The sequence below is a fragment of the Melospiza georgiana genome, chromosome 3 (genome assembly GCF_028018845.1).
Source record: "Melospiza georgiana isolate bMelGeo1 chromosome 3, bMelGeo1.pri, whole genome shotgun sequence".
NCBI lineage: Eukaryota > Metazoa > Chordata > Aves > Passeriformes > Passerellidae > Melospiza > Melospiza georgiana.
Window position 1 is genome coordinate 53,674,295 of NC_080432.1, and position 16,266 is coordinate 53,690,560.

General features: G+C 43.9%; 1 protein-coding gene across 3 annotated transcripts in view; it reads left to right on the forward strand.

The window, feature by feature from the left end:
- Positions 1-13,052: 13,052 nt before the first annotated feature.
- SMOC2 (SPARC related modular calcium binding 2) overlaps positions 13,053-16,266 on the forward strand; it is a 137,742-nt gene continuing 134,528 nt past the window's right edge. For all 3 annotated transcript variants that reach the window (XM_058020508.1, XM_058020509.1, XM_058020511.1), the window contains exon 1: positions 13,053-13,266. In XM_058020508.1, the coding sequence (XP_057876491.1) occupies positions 13,192-13,266 (75 nt within the window). In that variant the 5' untranslated portion in view covers positions 13,053-13,191. The remainder of the gene's footprint in view (positions 13,267-16,266) is intronic.

The following is a 16,266-nucleotide window of genomic DNA, read 5'->3' on the forward strand; positions in this document are numbered from 1 at the left end:
GAAGAGCACCTGAATGAAGCACTTAGGGTTAAAGTTTTAAAGTAAGTTCTTAGAGGAATATTTTAGTTGGTTTGTTTCCTTACCACAAAATTTGTATATAATTCTTACTCAAATTCAGAAAAGCTGAATTAATATTAAATTAGCTTAATAGAAAGAACTACCCTGGTTTGCACAATATTGCTGAGTGCTGGTCAAACAAGGAGAATTTATACACTTCTTCCCCTTTTGTTTTGGTTTGATTATTAATACTGGTGGTACTTTTCAGCTTTATTGGAGACACAGGGGAATTGAGGAGGTATCTTTTCCTTATTTTTTTCCCAGGAGTGCCAACTCTAATAGTGAGGTCAATATATAAAACGCTCTGATTAAGGGCAAACAGGTCCCAGAAGCTGTTCTGGAAGCACTGAGAGTGAATGGCTTCCCAATTATATGTATATCATTGAAGATGATTCTGGTATTTCAGCAGCTGGAAGATACCTTGGCTCTTTCTCTGCCTCAGCAGCTATTTTGGCTGCTTGCTTTAATGAGATTTGGAGGATCTTAACTTTCTCAGAGATTTTTATTCCTACATCAAATCAATCAGTGAATTCACTGGGAGATGGGACAGGAGGAGTGGTCAGGCACAACTAGACATATGCAGATCATGATAAAAGGGTCATTTCTCTAAGATATGAGAGAAAAATCTCTCATGTTACATTCTAGAAGAGCTTGTATTTCTGCACATTTTGCATGGGTGGCATACAGCTCCTTGCGCTGGACAGGCAGCCCAAGGTAAAAGGTGGTTTTTAAGCCTGCCTTCTCAGCAGCTTCGTGGGGAGAGAGGGGCAGCTGCCCTGAGGCAGCCCCTCCTTTGCCCGGGACTGGACCTTTCCAGGTGCAGCACATGCTGGCCCCACTCCAGCAAAGCACTTAAGCACATGCTTAACTTTCAACACATCAATTACTCATGGAGGAGTCAAGCCCAGAGAAGCTGCTGGTGCAGAGATAGCGGTGAAAAGGAAATGGGGAAGCGGTGACCTTATTGCCTCTCTTTCCCAATGGACCTGTCTGCAGACATCATTCAGGGCCTGGGGTAAAATGATCACGGGGGCTAATAGGTCAATGACCTGCTACTCTGTCCTTAGGCCAGCCCCAACCTTTGCAAAAGAGAGGGGAAGGGAGTGGGGAAGATCTTTACAGTTTGTCAGATGTTATCACGCTTGATAAGACAAAGCTTTGCTTTCAGGAATTTCTTCTTCCCTAGCTTGCTGTGAGGAAAAGATGGCAACTCAGAGATTTGTAGTGGCAAAGAGGAAATTCGCAGTCTTTTGTTCTTGCTCTGCCACTCACATCTGTGACAGGTTTCCTTTCCCCCTTAAGCTATTCCAATTTCTAGCTCTGCATGTGTCAAAATAAGTTTCCAAAGCAAATCACAAATGTATGGGGTAATTAGAGCTGTCATTTTATTGTCAGGGAAGGCACTCCCCTTCCCTAAGAACAGTACACCTCCCTGCCAACAGCATGCAGTAGTGATGATGAAGAATTTAACATTTGTCTCTTTGGTTAATTAATAGTTGTTTTTTTTTTCCTTTTCTCTTGAGGGATGGGATAAGGAAAAAGAGGAGAATTGCCTGATGATGCTGCTATATGGACCCTTCTGTGTTTAAAAAACTCTTGGGAAATGTTGTTGAGAGATAGACAGCCATGCATAACCACTAAAACACACAAAAGTGACCCTAGAGTCGCCTTTTCAGACATGTGGAGACTTAACTGAATTTAAAAAAAATTTAAAAATAAATGTTCAAAAATTACATTCATAAAAATTGAAATGCAACAAATTGAAGGACAAAATCTGTTCCTTCAGATCTCCAGCAACATGAAAAAGATTTTCTAAATGTTTGGAGGAGTATCTTTAGAAAGACATGCAGCCCAGATCCTCACTCTTCCAGAGAATCCCTCAGGGACACATCTGAGGCTCCCTTCACAAGACACAGTCATGACAAGCTCGCCATAAACCTACTCTCAGATGTTTCTGTAGTTTTTTTAATGTAAGTATTTTGTAATAATGGCAACATATATGGAGACAATTATTTGAAAAATTACTTGTGGGAGTTTAAGTGCGCACAAAAAGAATTTATTTTCCAATTAAACTTCCCTGCTTTTGTTTTATACTCCTGTACCATACATGACTCCCCAGTGTTTGTAAAACAGTTTTCTCTGGGGCACCCACAGCACTCCATGGGAAATTTCAATTAAAATGGAGTTAGTGATATGATTTAGATGCAGAAATAGTGGATAGGTATCTAAAATGCATACTGCAGCATGGAAGAAGAATGGGCTTTCTAATCAATGTGCAGGACACTTGCATTCAAATTTGCTCTCTTACTGCTGTCCAATCTACTTGTGGCAAGCCACTTACTTCCAGTGACCAGTTCCCAGCTCCACAGAGGGAATCACTATGACTCCTTTCTTCTTTCTTGCATATTTTGCAGCATGGCATTTTATTAGTGTGCTGGGAATACTGTGGAGCTTGAAGCATGGTGAAAGCAACAAGCATGGCAAGGCTCTCTGAGGTGCTGTTCAGCTGTGGGATTTAATGGTAAAGAAAATCTAAGGATTCCTGCCCATTTCATCTCCTGGTCCCTGTCTGTGTACTGCAATTCACTGCCCTGTCAGTTGTTCAACTCTGAACTTTCTGGAAGATGCTGAAAGCAGATCAGGGAACTTACCTAGTTAAGAGTAAGTCTCCTCTCACCAACATAATTTCTCATTCAGGTCAGTGCATAGATAAGGTGAGCGTGGTCTCATCAACAGATCTTAGCACAGGTAAGAACTCAGTAGGGTTGTGAGAAAGCACAGGGGTGGAAACAAAGACTTTGGGTGATCTTAAATTAGATTAGTCATCATTTCATTTCACTGTAGCCTGAGCAAAATTTTTTAGACTGGAGAAGAATTAAATGTTGCTATATGAGTCTGTGCTCCAACTCCATTGTGAAATTTTGCCCTTCTGCAGGATTTGTGATCAAGTACCAGATCAGCTCTTTGCAAACATTAAGTTCTGTGTCCCTACAACACACCTGGCAGGCAGATACAATATCCTCTTATCAGATGGGCAAAAGGAGCTGCACAGCGATCACGACTGGCTCAGCCATGCTGCATGAGATGACAGGAGAGGCAGCAAGAAGCAGAAAGTCCCAACTGCTGGACTGATGTTTTAACTGCCAACACAGAGATGCTTCAAGCAGCAATAGGAATGGGATAAGGAGCAACAATGATACGACTTGCAGATGGCTTTCATTAAACAGAGGTTATATTGGATTAAAGACACAATTTTGAGTCTACAGCAAAACTGCTTGAAATAGTTTAATCTAATCTTGAAGAGGCTTTTTGACCAAATCAGACATTTTACTGCAAATTTTGCAACTCCACTGAAAGTTCCTCGGGGATTCTGTGTTTGAAAAAAAAAAAACAAACCCCAACCTTCTCCCCCCACCCCCAAAAAGGGGAATCTCAATACAATCATGTTCGTAAGTTTTATCACTGAAAATGAGATATATTTTATAGAAAGTTCACGTCTATACTTCTAAGAATAATTCTTATTTTTGCCTGGTCTTATTTGCAGAAGTGTCATTGATTAACGTGAGTGAGTGACTGAGCTACAAATTAGGTAAAAAGCAAAATGCTTTTCTGTGTTACAGCAGTAACAAGAAAATACTTATTCCAATGACAAAACTAGTGGTAATCAGCTTTTCTTGAAAGAAAGATTGTTTCATGTTGTATTTGGTGTCTATCTTCAAACTTTAAAAATATTATTGTATTCATAGCAAAATTATTGTCATGTGGAATTGTTTTTGTTCAGGGGTTTTGGGAGCCTGAAAGTCAAAAGACAATTATATTATGCCAGAAGTTACCATTTTCACATACATTCATACAAAACTTCATCAAGGCACATATTACTTGATTCACAATGCACAATCCAAATAAGATTATATACATGCTTGCAACTCCATTTCCTGCTATATTCCTGGACATTAATGAAAGTTTTCTGAAGCTTTTCTTTTTGGGGTCAAACCCACATAGGTCTCACATAGTCTATCTCATGGATAGACACTGAAGCTATGAGTGACCAAGGCAATTATAAGTTTGTTTTTGAAAAGAAGTAAAGGAATTGCCTTACTAGGTTTTTGAGCCTATATGTGATTGTTTAAATGCCCAAACCAACTGAAATTTTAGCTGCACTTTCCTTCTAAATTTCAACTGTTCAAAATTAGCTGGGGACCTCAGGGACCTCAGGCTCCACTAGAGAGATCCAAAATCCACTTAGGCTGACACCTTGAAGGACAGAGAAATCCCTTCTGATTACAGTCCATAAAAAGAAAAACTGTTTATAAGCATGGAAAATAATATTCATATTTGCATAAATGATGATAACAAGGGGTTAGCGAAGTCAATGGAAGGGATGGATCTTGCAATTCTAAAGCAAAGAACAAAAAGAAAATCCCCTCAAAAGATTCAGAAGTCCCATCAGACCAAAACCAAATGTTTTCAAAATCTGCAAAAACCTTCTGGTATAAAATAATTTCAAGTTTCAATGACAATGTGGTTGGCAATAAACTATAAATCACTGTACACAGAGGTTTCTAACTGGCAAGTGGCAAAGAAGGCTGTTTCCCCATGCTTTTGGCTTATTCAAATACAATTTTTTTGTAAGGAAACAAGATTTATATAACATTGTATTTCTCAGCCCTTTTAATCTCCCTGATCCCTGCTGGATGACTCCAGTTGAAGTAAACCCAGCACTAGAGGCTTGGGGTGATTGTGGTCTTAAATACCCTTTGAATGTCACTACCCAGGTACTGGAGAGAGGCTCAGAGGCACAGAAGAGCTGTGATAGGAGAACAACTGCATCACCTGCTGCCAGGAACACTGAAGAGGTGAGATCTGTGGTGGATGTATTGGCAGCAGGGAAAGCAGTAGCTGCAGCTCACAGTTTAGCGGATGTGAGGTGTTTCAGCAGAATCGAGGCCAGAGGCGGAGTCTGCTATGCACTGAACAGGTTTGGTCTCTTATTTGGGGAAGGAACCTCTGGTCATTCTTCACTCCCCTTCTACATTGTTACTTTTATGGGTTTTTGGCTTGTTTATTTTTTTTCCCCCACTTTTCTCTCCTTTGGCTTCATCTGAAAGAAGTTCAGCAATTGTCGCTATGTGCACAAGGATGTGGGTAGTCAGATGGTTTCGTAACAGCTGCTATATTGCTTTCTCCTTCACCTTAAGGGAATTCCTTTTTCCACAGTGTTCCCACTAACAAAACATATTCCATGTGTCTGCAACAGTCACTGCTCCAATAGCATCATGTAAGACCCTGGCAAGGCAGAACCCTCCCCAAGATTCCTCCTGGGGACAAGAAGGTTCTTGGCAAAATGTTCTTCAAAAGCTAGCTCTCTCTTAACCTGCTGTGATAACATTTCAGCCATAGGCTAGAAAAGACCTGTCTTCCAGCATTGGATCTATACCTGACAGTGGCAGGAATGGAGAAAGGTGCATACATAAAAGGCAGGAATAACTTGCATTATACAAGCATCTGAGGACTCTTCCATAAGGACCCTTGGAACTCAAATTTACCCTACAATTCTTAGTGAATCAATTTTCAGACGCAATCTGTATATCTATGTCACCAACACTCCAATATAAAGGTGCTTTTGTTGCCACCTGATGTATGGTGCAGAAGCAGGTGCAGACAGGATCACATTCAGCACTGGGAAGTCATCTGAGTATTTAATAGCTTCTCAGCAGCTTTGAAAACTCTTACAGATTCTGGTTCATCCTGCAGCCAGTGATATTCCTCCTAACTTCTGACTCCAGCGGGTCAGCAGTCAGGACTCCCCTACAATCTCACTGCCACATACAATGGGTGTGACACTGTATGGTGGGATGTGGCTTTGAGGTGCTGCCACTCATGGGCAGGCATGACAAATTTGAGGAGCCTGAACCTCGATTCAACCCACAGTGACCATAACAGGCTGTTCAGATAGCGTGTTCGTTGCATTGGAGTGGGAATTATTACTGTGCATACTGACGCAGAATTAAACACAGGCAGAGACAAACAAGAGAGAAAGGATACTCCCCAGGAGCATTCAAAATGAAGGTCTGTATTGGGGGACGAAAAGAAATTAGCCAGCTGAGATTGATGTTGGAGAACAAATGTGGTTCGTATTTTATTAATAAAAGAGGTCTCACCGCAAAGGAAATTCCCATCTTGGCCTGGCGATGTAGCACTAAGTGGTAATGGATACATGAAATGCCAAAACCCATAGATCTCTAGTTACACCAGAGTAGACACTCTTTGGGGCTCGTAATTACAGGGAGCTGGCAGACATTCAGATTTCATCTTTGAGAGAGAAAAGGACTTTCTGCTCTCCTGCCAACTGGGATGACTTAGCTCAGTGCCAAGCTGGACATACCTTCCAGAGTATTTGCAATGTAGCATTCAGCTCTACCTCAGATTCTTTCACTTTCCAGGTTTCTGAAAATGAGCAAATAAAATATTTGTAATGGCACCTGTAGTATTGAGGCATCACAGAGAGAAAAGCCAAGTCCTGCCTCCCAACCAGAAGAAAGCACAGTTGAGAAAAAGCAATAGCTCAGAGCTGTGTGGGACTGAAACAGAAAAAAAAAAAAAGAAAAAAGAAAAATGGCTGGGACATAAACAATGTGTCAAAGACAGCAGATATTCTTGGACCCAAGTTTGTTCTTTGGACCCATCCTAATGATGTGGATTAGGCACTGATCTACCGAAACATGGGGCAAACATGGTTTCTCAGGCTGAAGACAAACTGACCATGCTGTCAGGGGTTATCCATATAGTCAAGACCTGTTGTAACAAGACCTGGAAAGCCAGACCTGTCCTCTGTTACTTTCTTCAGATTATCCCTGGACATTTTCTGTCCATTTGTTGTACTGAGATTAATTCTAACAAGTTTGCCCTAGAAGATTTATGCTGACTGCCAAGGTGGCAGTTGAGCTATCTGATATTAACTTAGATCTCTTCACATGACGTATGCAAAACCTGTGGGCAAATGAGCAGGCCCAATTCTTCTTAGCCAAATTTTGTTCTCAGTTACACCAGAGGAATGCAACTGAAGTCAATATGATTTACAGGAATAAATGACAGTACATGGCTTGGGTATTTTTTGAGATGACTTGTAGATTCTAGCTGTAGCTAATAGGACTGGCCACAGAAAAAAACTCAAAGAAAAGTAACACCGTTGTTTGTTTTTCTTCCCTAACTCTAATGTCAGCCCTAGTCTAACAAAGCACCCAGTAATATTTGCTTAGGCACTGAATTTGTTAGCCTAACTTATTTTCACTGTTTATCCGACATTTCTGTAAAAATGTGTTAAAAAGAAATAATCTGTTAATGCCAAAAGTTCTCAAATACTCTATTTCACAGGCATAGTGTACACTAGAAGGAGCCTGCAAGTACAACTGTGCTGGAATTTTTATATCAATAAACCCCAGAGGGGTGGTGCAACTCCTGACACTGCACCGGTTCCAAGGATGAAATAACACATCCTGGCAACCCAATTGGATTTTGCCAGCAGAGCTGCAAGGCTTTTTTTTTTCTTTTCCTTTTTTTCTGAGACAGAATACCAGCAAAAACTTCTCCTGAGAAACCCTGCAGGGACTACACATTAGCTATCTGCTGGGGATGCTCATCTGGCACACAGGAAACAAAGGTGCACATCCCAGCTCTGCTCAAATCAGCTGTATCAAATCTTAGCCCCTCTCCTAGCAAAAAGTCTCCCCAGTCCTGGCCCAGCTGACTACCAAAAGATCCTTCTGTCCTTCTGAGCTCATCTGTCAGAACCGTTCCAGAACAGTTTGACCAGACAGTGGTTAGGATGGGATGTGGGAGAGCTGGGTGTCATTCAGGCAATACAAGAGCTCAAAGAAGGGTGTCCTCTATCTCCAGACATTTCAAACAGCAGCTTTTTGGCTGAGGGGCAAAGTTCTGTCTGCTTGTCAGCAGAAACACTTGCTGGGGGCCCAAGGAATCTCTCCTGACAAGGATATTATTGCAGTTGATGTGCCCCCACTGTAAAATGCATAATTTTTTAAAAGTTGGTGTGTACTTGCACAAACACACGTACATTTTGTTTCCCTGAAGAACTTGTGATCGACTCTCATGAGCTCAGGAAAGGCCAAATGACCTAAGGGTTATAAGGTGCCAGTTACAGATACTGTTTCACATTCTTTCTTAGAAAAATAGTTATGAAACTACTGGATTTTGTTTCCCCCCTCCGCTTTTTTTTTTCTGTATCTCTTCCAATGCAATATGCTTTGTTCTCCCAGTGGAAACCAATCATTTACTAAATACTTAGTGTAATTCCTATCACTGTCTCTCAAGTGGGCCCATGTTTACATTTCATAAGCAAGAATCTTTTTTCTTATGCCATAGTCACTACATAGAAATAAATACAGGCCACAGAACCTGCACAAATCTTTGCTGACACACAAAATTTTAAACACCTTATGGATTAACGTTTATGAAGCCTGTCAGACGTTTAAAACCACAATGAGAAAGAAAGATTTTCTTCAGGTCTGAGAAATGAACTTTTGGTCTAATGTCAGCCCTACACTGAAAAAGCCTTGATAGTTTGTTTGTCTAAGCCGACAGCTCCTTATTCAATTGTTCACTGTGTCTCTCCACTTAATTGTTGCTATAAATTTGTCTCTTTGCCACACTCTTTACACTGTACCTCAGTGTGCCCCAGAGACATGGTGAGCCAGCAGCTCACCACTAACTCAGCTTAAGCAGAAATGCTAGCAACAAAGACCAGCCTGCCAAAACCCATAAAACTTGCTGCTTTTTGCCTCAGTTTAAAACAAAAAAATAATATTGTCTTTTCTCTAAAGTGGTAAAGCAACACATGCCCAAATGAGTTCTTGACATTAGAGGATTTTTAACGGTTTTGAAGAAACCTTGGCACTTATAACACATTCTCCAAAATGTATGGTTGTTAATTAGTTTAACAGCATAAGTAAAAACAAACAAACTAGTGGCAGAAGGCGCAACCACTGTTTTTTTGGTAGGGAATGGGAAGTACATGAAATCACAGCTTCTGAAATACTGAATAAATTGTAAAGGAAAGAACTGATTAAAAACTGAGAGGTAGTCATGTCCATTGCCATGTTAAACTGCTGTTTTACTGTTTCCACAGTGTCTATGAGAATGTACCTGTACTTGCCAGCTGGGCAAAAACAGTTAATGAAAATCTAAAACATGAAGAAAAATGGGCATTTTCCCCCAAATGGGGGGGGTGGGGGTGGTTTTGTTTTCTTTTTTTTCTTTAAGATTTAAAGAAGCATTTTGCATTATTTATCAATTTTTTACTTTTTCTGAAGAAAACTTGATAAGAAAATATACCTCTTCAGTAGATTAAAAGCCATTGCTACCTATTGCAAAGCAAAATTTTGCTAGGTCACATGTAGCAATTTTTGCACAGACCACTGCAAGCTGAAAATCCCACTTTCCCACCAGAAGTGTCTGCCTCTCTGCATTTGTCCTCAGGATCATTCAAAAACTGGCTGCAGGAATCTACTGCAGATCTGCACCCTCTGCAAGGCCTGCTGGATAGATATTCCTGCTCTCACCCAGGAGTGACAGTGTAAAGGAGTTTGCGTTACAACAGGTTTACAAATCTGAAATAGCAAGCTGGTAAACAATACAAATGTCAGTTCTAGGGATTGGAAATTAAAAATATATACTAAACCTAGCTTCTTATTCCACATGTAGGACTGCATGAAATTTCCACTGGTAAAATACCACACTTTTCCTGTGAAAGCATTTCCATTTAACCTCTTAGAACTGGAAGAATGGAATCTCTTCCTATTCTCTAAGAAGCAGTGCATATGGATGCTGAAGTGGTATATCTCTGAGATCTAGTCAGGATTTTCCCAGTAAGATTTCCTATATTTTCACATTTAAACTCTTTTCTCCTTCTTTTATTTGAAAATAAAAGGTATTTCCTCCAAAAGATGGTGAGCCGTACAGTAAACAGGTAATGATAGCAAAACAAGTCCAGCCAGGAAAGGGAATAATAATAATAATAATAATAATAATAATAATAATAATAATAATAAACACATACTACTTCTGTGCCCAAGAATTTTGATGTCTTAGATCCTCTGGTGTTATTTTGTGTTCTATTTTCTGCTGCATCCTATGTGTTACCCATGTCAGCTACTCCCCTGGCTCTCAGAAAAGCATTTCACAGCCACTATTTCACCTCATGCAATAGTTCTTTTCCTGTATGATTTTAATGGCTGGTGCAAATTTAGATGTAAGAATTAGGGATGCATTTATCCTCCCCAGACATAACTCCTCCTGCTGACATTCTCCACAGAGTAGTTTATGTCAAAGGCTCCAAGAATCATGCAGAATCCCATGGTTGTTTCCAGACAGTCAAGCAGGACACCAGGTTTGTCAGCAACACTTCCAAAGGCTGTCTTTCTTCTCTCTTTTTCTTTCTTGCCTCTGTTGGTGTTCACATCCTTCTTGCCAACACTGGTGCTCCTTTAACTCAGCCACCAGATGGTTTTTCAGGATTTGGTTCTCATGCCAGCTTTGCCATCGCAGGCTCCACACCTGAGTGAAAGAGGAGCACCTGTGGCTCCTCACTAAACCTCTGATTTAATGCAAGGTGAGTCAATCAACAGCAATGCCTCTCTGCACTGCAATAAGAAATCTTCTGAGAGGTCCAGAGCGGGCTGGCATTGGGTGATGGGGAGAGCATAGAAGAACTCCGTCTCTAGCAGGTGGGAATGCTACTAGCACTGCTTTCACGTCAAAATGAGAGTGGGATTTTTTTGCCATTGTTCTTGCCCTGAAGAGGTTTAAGTCCTCTTCCTCATACTGACTAATCACTAAAATGTGCTGTGTCATTCCGCATGTCCTGACAGACAAGCCAAGAGCAAAGGGGCTGCTGGCCATGAGTTGCCTTTGCCCAGCTGCATGCCAGCAGCGCACACAGCACTGAACTGAAGGTGAAGGAGCTGTGGGGTTTGCAATATAGCAAGAGCAGGTGAAAGAGAAGGGAGAGCAAGCTTGGGCTTGTGATGAAGGGGACACGGACCTAAATTGGGAAACAAACTGGGCTGGACTGGAGAACTGGAAAGATGGAGGAAAACGGGACTTTGTACATGTGGTGAATAATTTTGTGATATGAAAGGAGAGAAGAAATTCCTTTTGTCTCTGACAGACACATCAACATTGCCAAGTTTCACCCAGCTAAGAGGAAAGGGCTATCAAGCCCAGGCTGGAAAATTGTACTGCAGTGCCTAATGCAGCAACTGGCAACTTGCTATCGCTATGAGAGATGCTGCTAGCTTGAGAGCAGTAGAGGTCTGCTGCAATGAAGGGCCTCAAACATGATCCAACCTGGGTGATAGAATATGTTATTTTTGGGGTTTTTCCCCATTTAAAAAGCACAGGAGATACTACAGGCCATTTACACACAGATGTGTGCAAATACTTCGTTAAAAATTGCATCATATAAACCAAAACCTTTTGAAAAGGGTGCTTTTTAAATTTTTGTGACTCTGGGTGCTCGTTGAGACCCGGCAGTGCTACAACTACCTTGCTGGCTGCATCCATTGAACATTTTAGGATCTGGAAAAGGCAGCAGTAGGTGTCTCAAGAAAGGCACCCAAATCTCTCTGTAATTAATACCCACTTCTGTCCACCTTGGTTCACCATGCATACAGCTGCTGCTTTAGAGGGCATACTCTGCCCTGAGCTCCTCACTGAGCCAGTGTGACAAAGCCTGCAAGGATGTCAGATTTCATGCTTGAAGAAATTGTCATTTGTGTGTTGGGAGTGTGCCATTTTGCAGCCTTCTTAAAGCCCTTTTGTGTCCCGTCCCACAAACACGCACACATGGAGAATAAAGCAAGCCCTGACCGCTTCAGCGTCTCTTGCAGTACCACTTATCTGTGGGGATCTCTGCGAGCTGGCAGTGAGCTGTTGGGTCCCCGGGAGGAGCGGGGAACTCCAGTGACAAAACTGTAGTGAAAGGGTTTCTTTCAGGCAGCAGGGACGAGGAGATCCTTCACAGTACGGAAATACAAACAGACCTCTATTTGGCTCCTAAGAGATGAGAAAGAAAAGCGCAGCTCTGGGGTGCAAGGTTTCATTCACCTGGCATTAACTGCGCCCCGCAGCCTCCGCATCTCAGCGCCCGGGGCCAGCAGCGCCCGCTCCCCGCCCTGCCGGAGCGCCGGAGCCCCCAGCGCCGCCCGCCCGCCCCACGGGAGCTGCCACCTTGGCTTTGGTCCCGGCTCACAGACCTGCACGCCGCGGTCCTGGCTCCCGCCCGTGCGGTGCCCGCGGGAGGCGCGGCGGGGCCAGGGCAGGGGCGCTCCCGTGGGAGGTCGGGGCTCACCGGGGCGGGGGTCGGGACCACCTCCCCCGCCCGCCAGGGGCTGCCGGTGTCCGTACGTGTTGCTTCAGCATGTGGCGGGGGCGAGGGGGAGGAATAAACCCTGCGGGGGAAGCGAGCGGCGACCCCCCGGGAGCACCGGGGAGGGTTCATCGGCGAGGATCTGTGGGTCTGGGAGGAGAAAGCGGAGGCCGGGCTGGGGAGGGGGAAGGATAAGAGGAAAAGGGGCAGAGCGGCTCGCAGAGGTCGCACACCGCCAGCCTCCGCGGCAGTGCCTGCCCGCGTGCTCCCGGAGCTGGTGGTGGGTCCTCCCTTCCCGTCCCACTCGTTTCCTCCCGCTTTCCCTGCCACAGAGGGGTCGGGGCTGGGAGGGAGAGAAAGGGACCCCCAGGGTTAGCCAGCAGCTCGCCCGAGGCGGAGGCAGGCGCGGCGCCCCGGGGGAGGCGGCGGCGTCCGGCAGATTCCCCCGGCAGTGGGAGGGCTCCGGGAGAGGAGAGGCTGGGGGAGCATCTCCCAGCCGGGGCTGACTCCCGAGGAGCGAGGGAGGGACACAGAGAGAGGGGGAAAGTGCCGCCTCTCAGCTTTAGAGGCGTCCCCAAATTTTAAGGACTGGGGTGGGAAAAAAGAAAAGTGAGGACCTGATCTGGGACCTCCCAGCCGGAGCGGTTGAAAAGGAGCCAAAGCAGGCGTCGGTGGGGAGCGACATCCCAAGGAGAGTCCCCGTCCTGCGCCGCCCGCAGCCGCTGCGTGCCCGCCGCCGCCGCCTCAGGATGTGGGTGCCGCTGCTGCTGCTGCTGCCGGAGCTGCTCCCCGCCGTGCCGGCACAGAAGCTCTCCGCCCTCACGGTAAGGCCACCCCGCCGCCGGCCGCCCTCGGGGCCGGTCCCGGGAGCACCTGAGCGGGCGATGCGGCTCCGGGGCGGCGAGAGGCGCCCGCGGCTCCCGGGCCGAGCGCTGCGCCCTGCCCCGGCCGGGCGGGAGCGAGCCCCGGACAGCCGGGAGCCCCGGACAGCCGGGAGCCCCGGCCAGGCTGGAGCCCCGGACAGCCGGGAGCGAGCCCCGGCCAGGCTGGAGCCCCGGCCAGGCTGGAGCCCCGGACAAGCGGTAGCCCCGGCCGGCGGGCGCTCCGCCGCGGCTCGCCCCGGGAGCAGCCGGCACCGCCGCCCGCCGAGCGGCTCCGGGCAGAGCGCGGCCCGCGGCTGCGAAGCGCAGGTTTACTGCGGGTCCCCGCAGAGCTACGGTCCGGCGTTAATGTCCGTGTTAACGCTTTTATTTGCCCGAAGAGGAATAATGCTGCGGTGAGGTCCGCTTTTGGACCGACTCGGGCTGACCGATTTTACTTCATTTTAATTAGAAAGCAGCATGAAACAAGCCTTTCTGGCTGTTCCAGGCTTCATGGTGCTATACATGGAACTCCGCGTAGCGTAGAGATGGGTGAGCCAATTCATTAGGCTTACTAAATAAGCCATAACCACTATTCTAGCCAAGACCTGAGGTTTGCAGCTAATAGCTCAGTTCAGTCTTCTTGTAGAGCTTGCAGTGTTTGCAAAGCTATAATTAATGCAATCTGTAGAAATAAAAACATTTTCCTTAAATGTGTTTTTAAACAAGTGCTTGAGTAAACATAACGGGCAGCAAATACCTCTTTCAAGCTGTTTTTAAGTGTTTTGATGAAGGCTATGCGCTTAGAGTTTATTATGGTAAAGTTACAGGCAGCTGCAAAGTGAAATAGACCCTATTTTGTTTAAGTCCTTCAGAAAATTTCTGTAAAATCCCAAGAGTTTGTTGTTTTTTTTTTTTTTTTTTTTTTTTTTTTTTTTTTTTTTTTTTTTTTATTCTTTCACCCTTTATTAAGTAAGGTGCTATAGGGACAGCTCAAGATGAAATGGCTGTGGGAGATGGCTGAGCTGTTCATACCTGAAATTCTTCAGGGAAAGTTTTGCCTTGTTGACTAAATTTGGGTTTTTTGTTTTTTGGTTTTTTCCCTCTTAAATGATTTGTAGATTAGAAGCTGCTAGTTGAAAACCCTAAAGGACTGAGTTTGCTCCATGAATTTTATTGTCTATGGTATTTTATAGTGTGGGACCGACAAAGTCAAGTGATTCTCATATTCTACTTTTTAAGACCCTCATTTGAAGCCCCTTTACACTGTCAGGTGGTATATACTATTCTAATAAACAGATTAACATTACAATTTACTTTCAAGTTCATTTTAACAAATGTATAAACATAATTTGCAAGATAGGACATGTAATATTCTTTTTTTCTGTACATAAAGAGAGTTCTAAATATTAGTGTAGAAGTAAACTGGAAATGCTACCAAACCTTAGTTTATCCAAATGTAAAGTAAGAGTGATTGTGACAGTTACAATACCTTCAGATGATACATAACCCAAATGATGTTAAAGCGATTTAAAATATGGATATAAATCACTGCAGAATATACTTTTCATTCAGTGAGGGGTTGTCTACATCACAAAAGGGACGAAAAATCTGGCCAAGGGCACTTTGGCAAACTCTTAACAAATTAAATGCCAGAGACTCATGCAAATGTATTAGACTTCACTGTAATCTGAGTGATGTTAAAAATCCCTCTGTTCCTTCCTTCACCAATTCAAAGTGTGCGTTACTCATTTCTGTACCTTAGAGTAGTCTGCATCTTTATGAACCATGAGCAGAAAAGTCAATTCTGGTGAAATGCCCACCCCTGCCTCTGCTACCAAAAAGGTAGTGGTTTTGAAGACATCAAGCTTTCAGACTGAAATAAACTTGAACATTTTGGTAGATGTAGCTAGCCTTGTTAGTAAAGGACTGCAGGTAGTGAGCTCATGTTAGTTTTTCCGCTGCCTGTGCTCTTCTTATGGAAAGGGCTCACCCGTACAAATACTAGACTACATTGGAAATCCTTCCCCAAAGCAAGTAAGGGACAGGCAGACACCCATAGGAGTGAAATAACACACGCACGCACTGATGCACATGTACTTTCTATATCTTCCCACAAGGCTGAACTTTGAGTGAGGCAGGTTTATTTCTACTATTTCTGTACTTTAAATGACAGTAAAAACCCAGTGCTATTACGGCAACAAATACCGCACTGCTTAATCATTCTTAACTCCTGCAGTCATTTTGCTTGTAGCTCACAGACTATATAACCCCTTTCCACATGTACCTTTCTCAAATATCCAAGGATAGTATCTGCATAATTACAAGGAACAACAAACCAAAGCTGTGTAGAAAAACCAAGAAAATCTATGGCTTTTTTTTCACCTGCTGTGCCACTGTTTGGCGACTGAGAAAAGCTGTTCTTTTCTACACATCATATGTGGATTTTATATTTATTTGTGGCTTGAAGAATAACAGATAAAGGCTGAAATTTTCATAAATAACCAGAGGTCATGGGAACAGGGCGTGTTTCATTGCTGATCTGAATTTTATCAAAACGATGGGATGATCATGGAGAGGGAATGCACATCCCTGATCACAATACTGTCAGAGGTATACTCGTCTTGCCAGGTGGTGACAATATCAGGAACAGTCTACTGCAGTTGTAAATCTGACATAAGATGAACCTTGGCAGAGACAAGACAACAAAATTATAGTTCCCTCTAGCAAAAGCCACTCTACCATTTTCTGAAAGGTAACACATGGATCGGAGGTTTTTTCCTTGCCTGAGCTTTAAGCAACAAACTGGGTGATGGCATGGCAGGGAGGGAGGATATCAACATCTGTCTTTAAGATTTTCATCCATATAAACAGATCTCTGGCCTGTTTTAACTTTATGTCCTCACTAGCTCGAGGAATGGCTCAAGTACTACGTTCAGAAAAGACTTTCAGTAGTTTACAGAC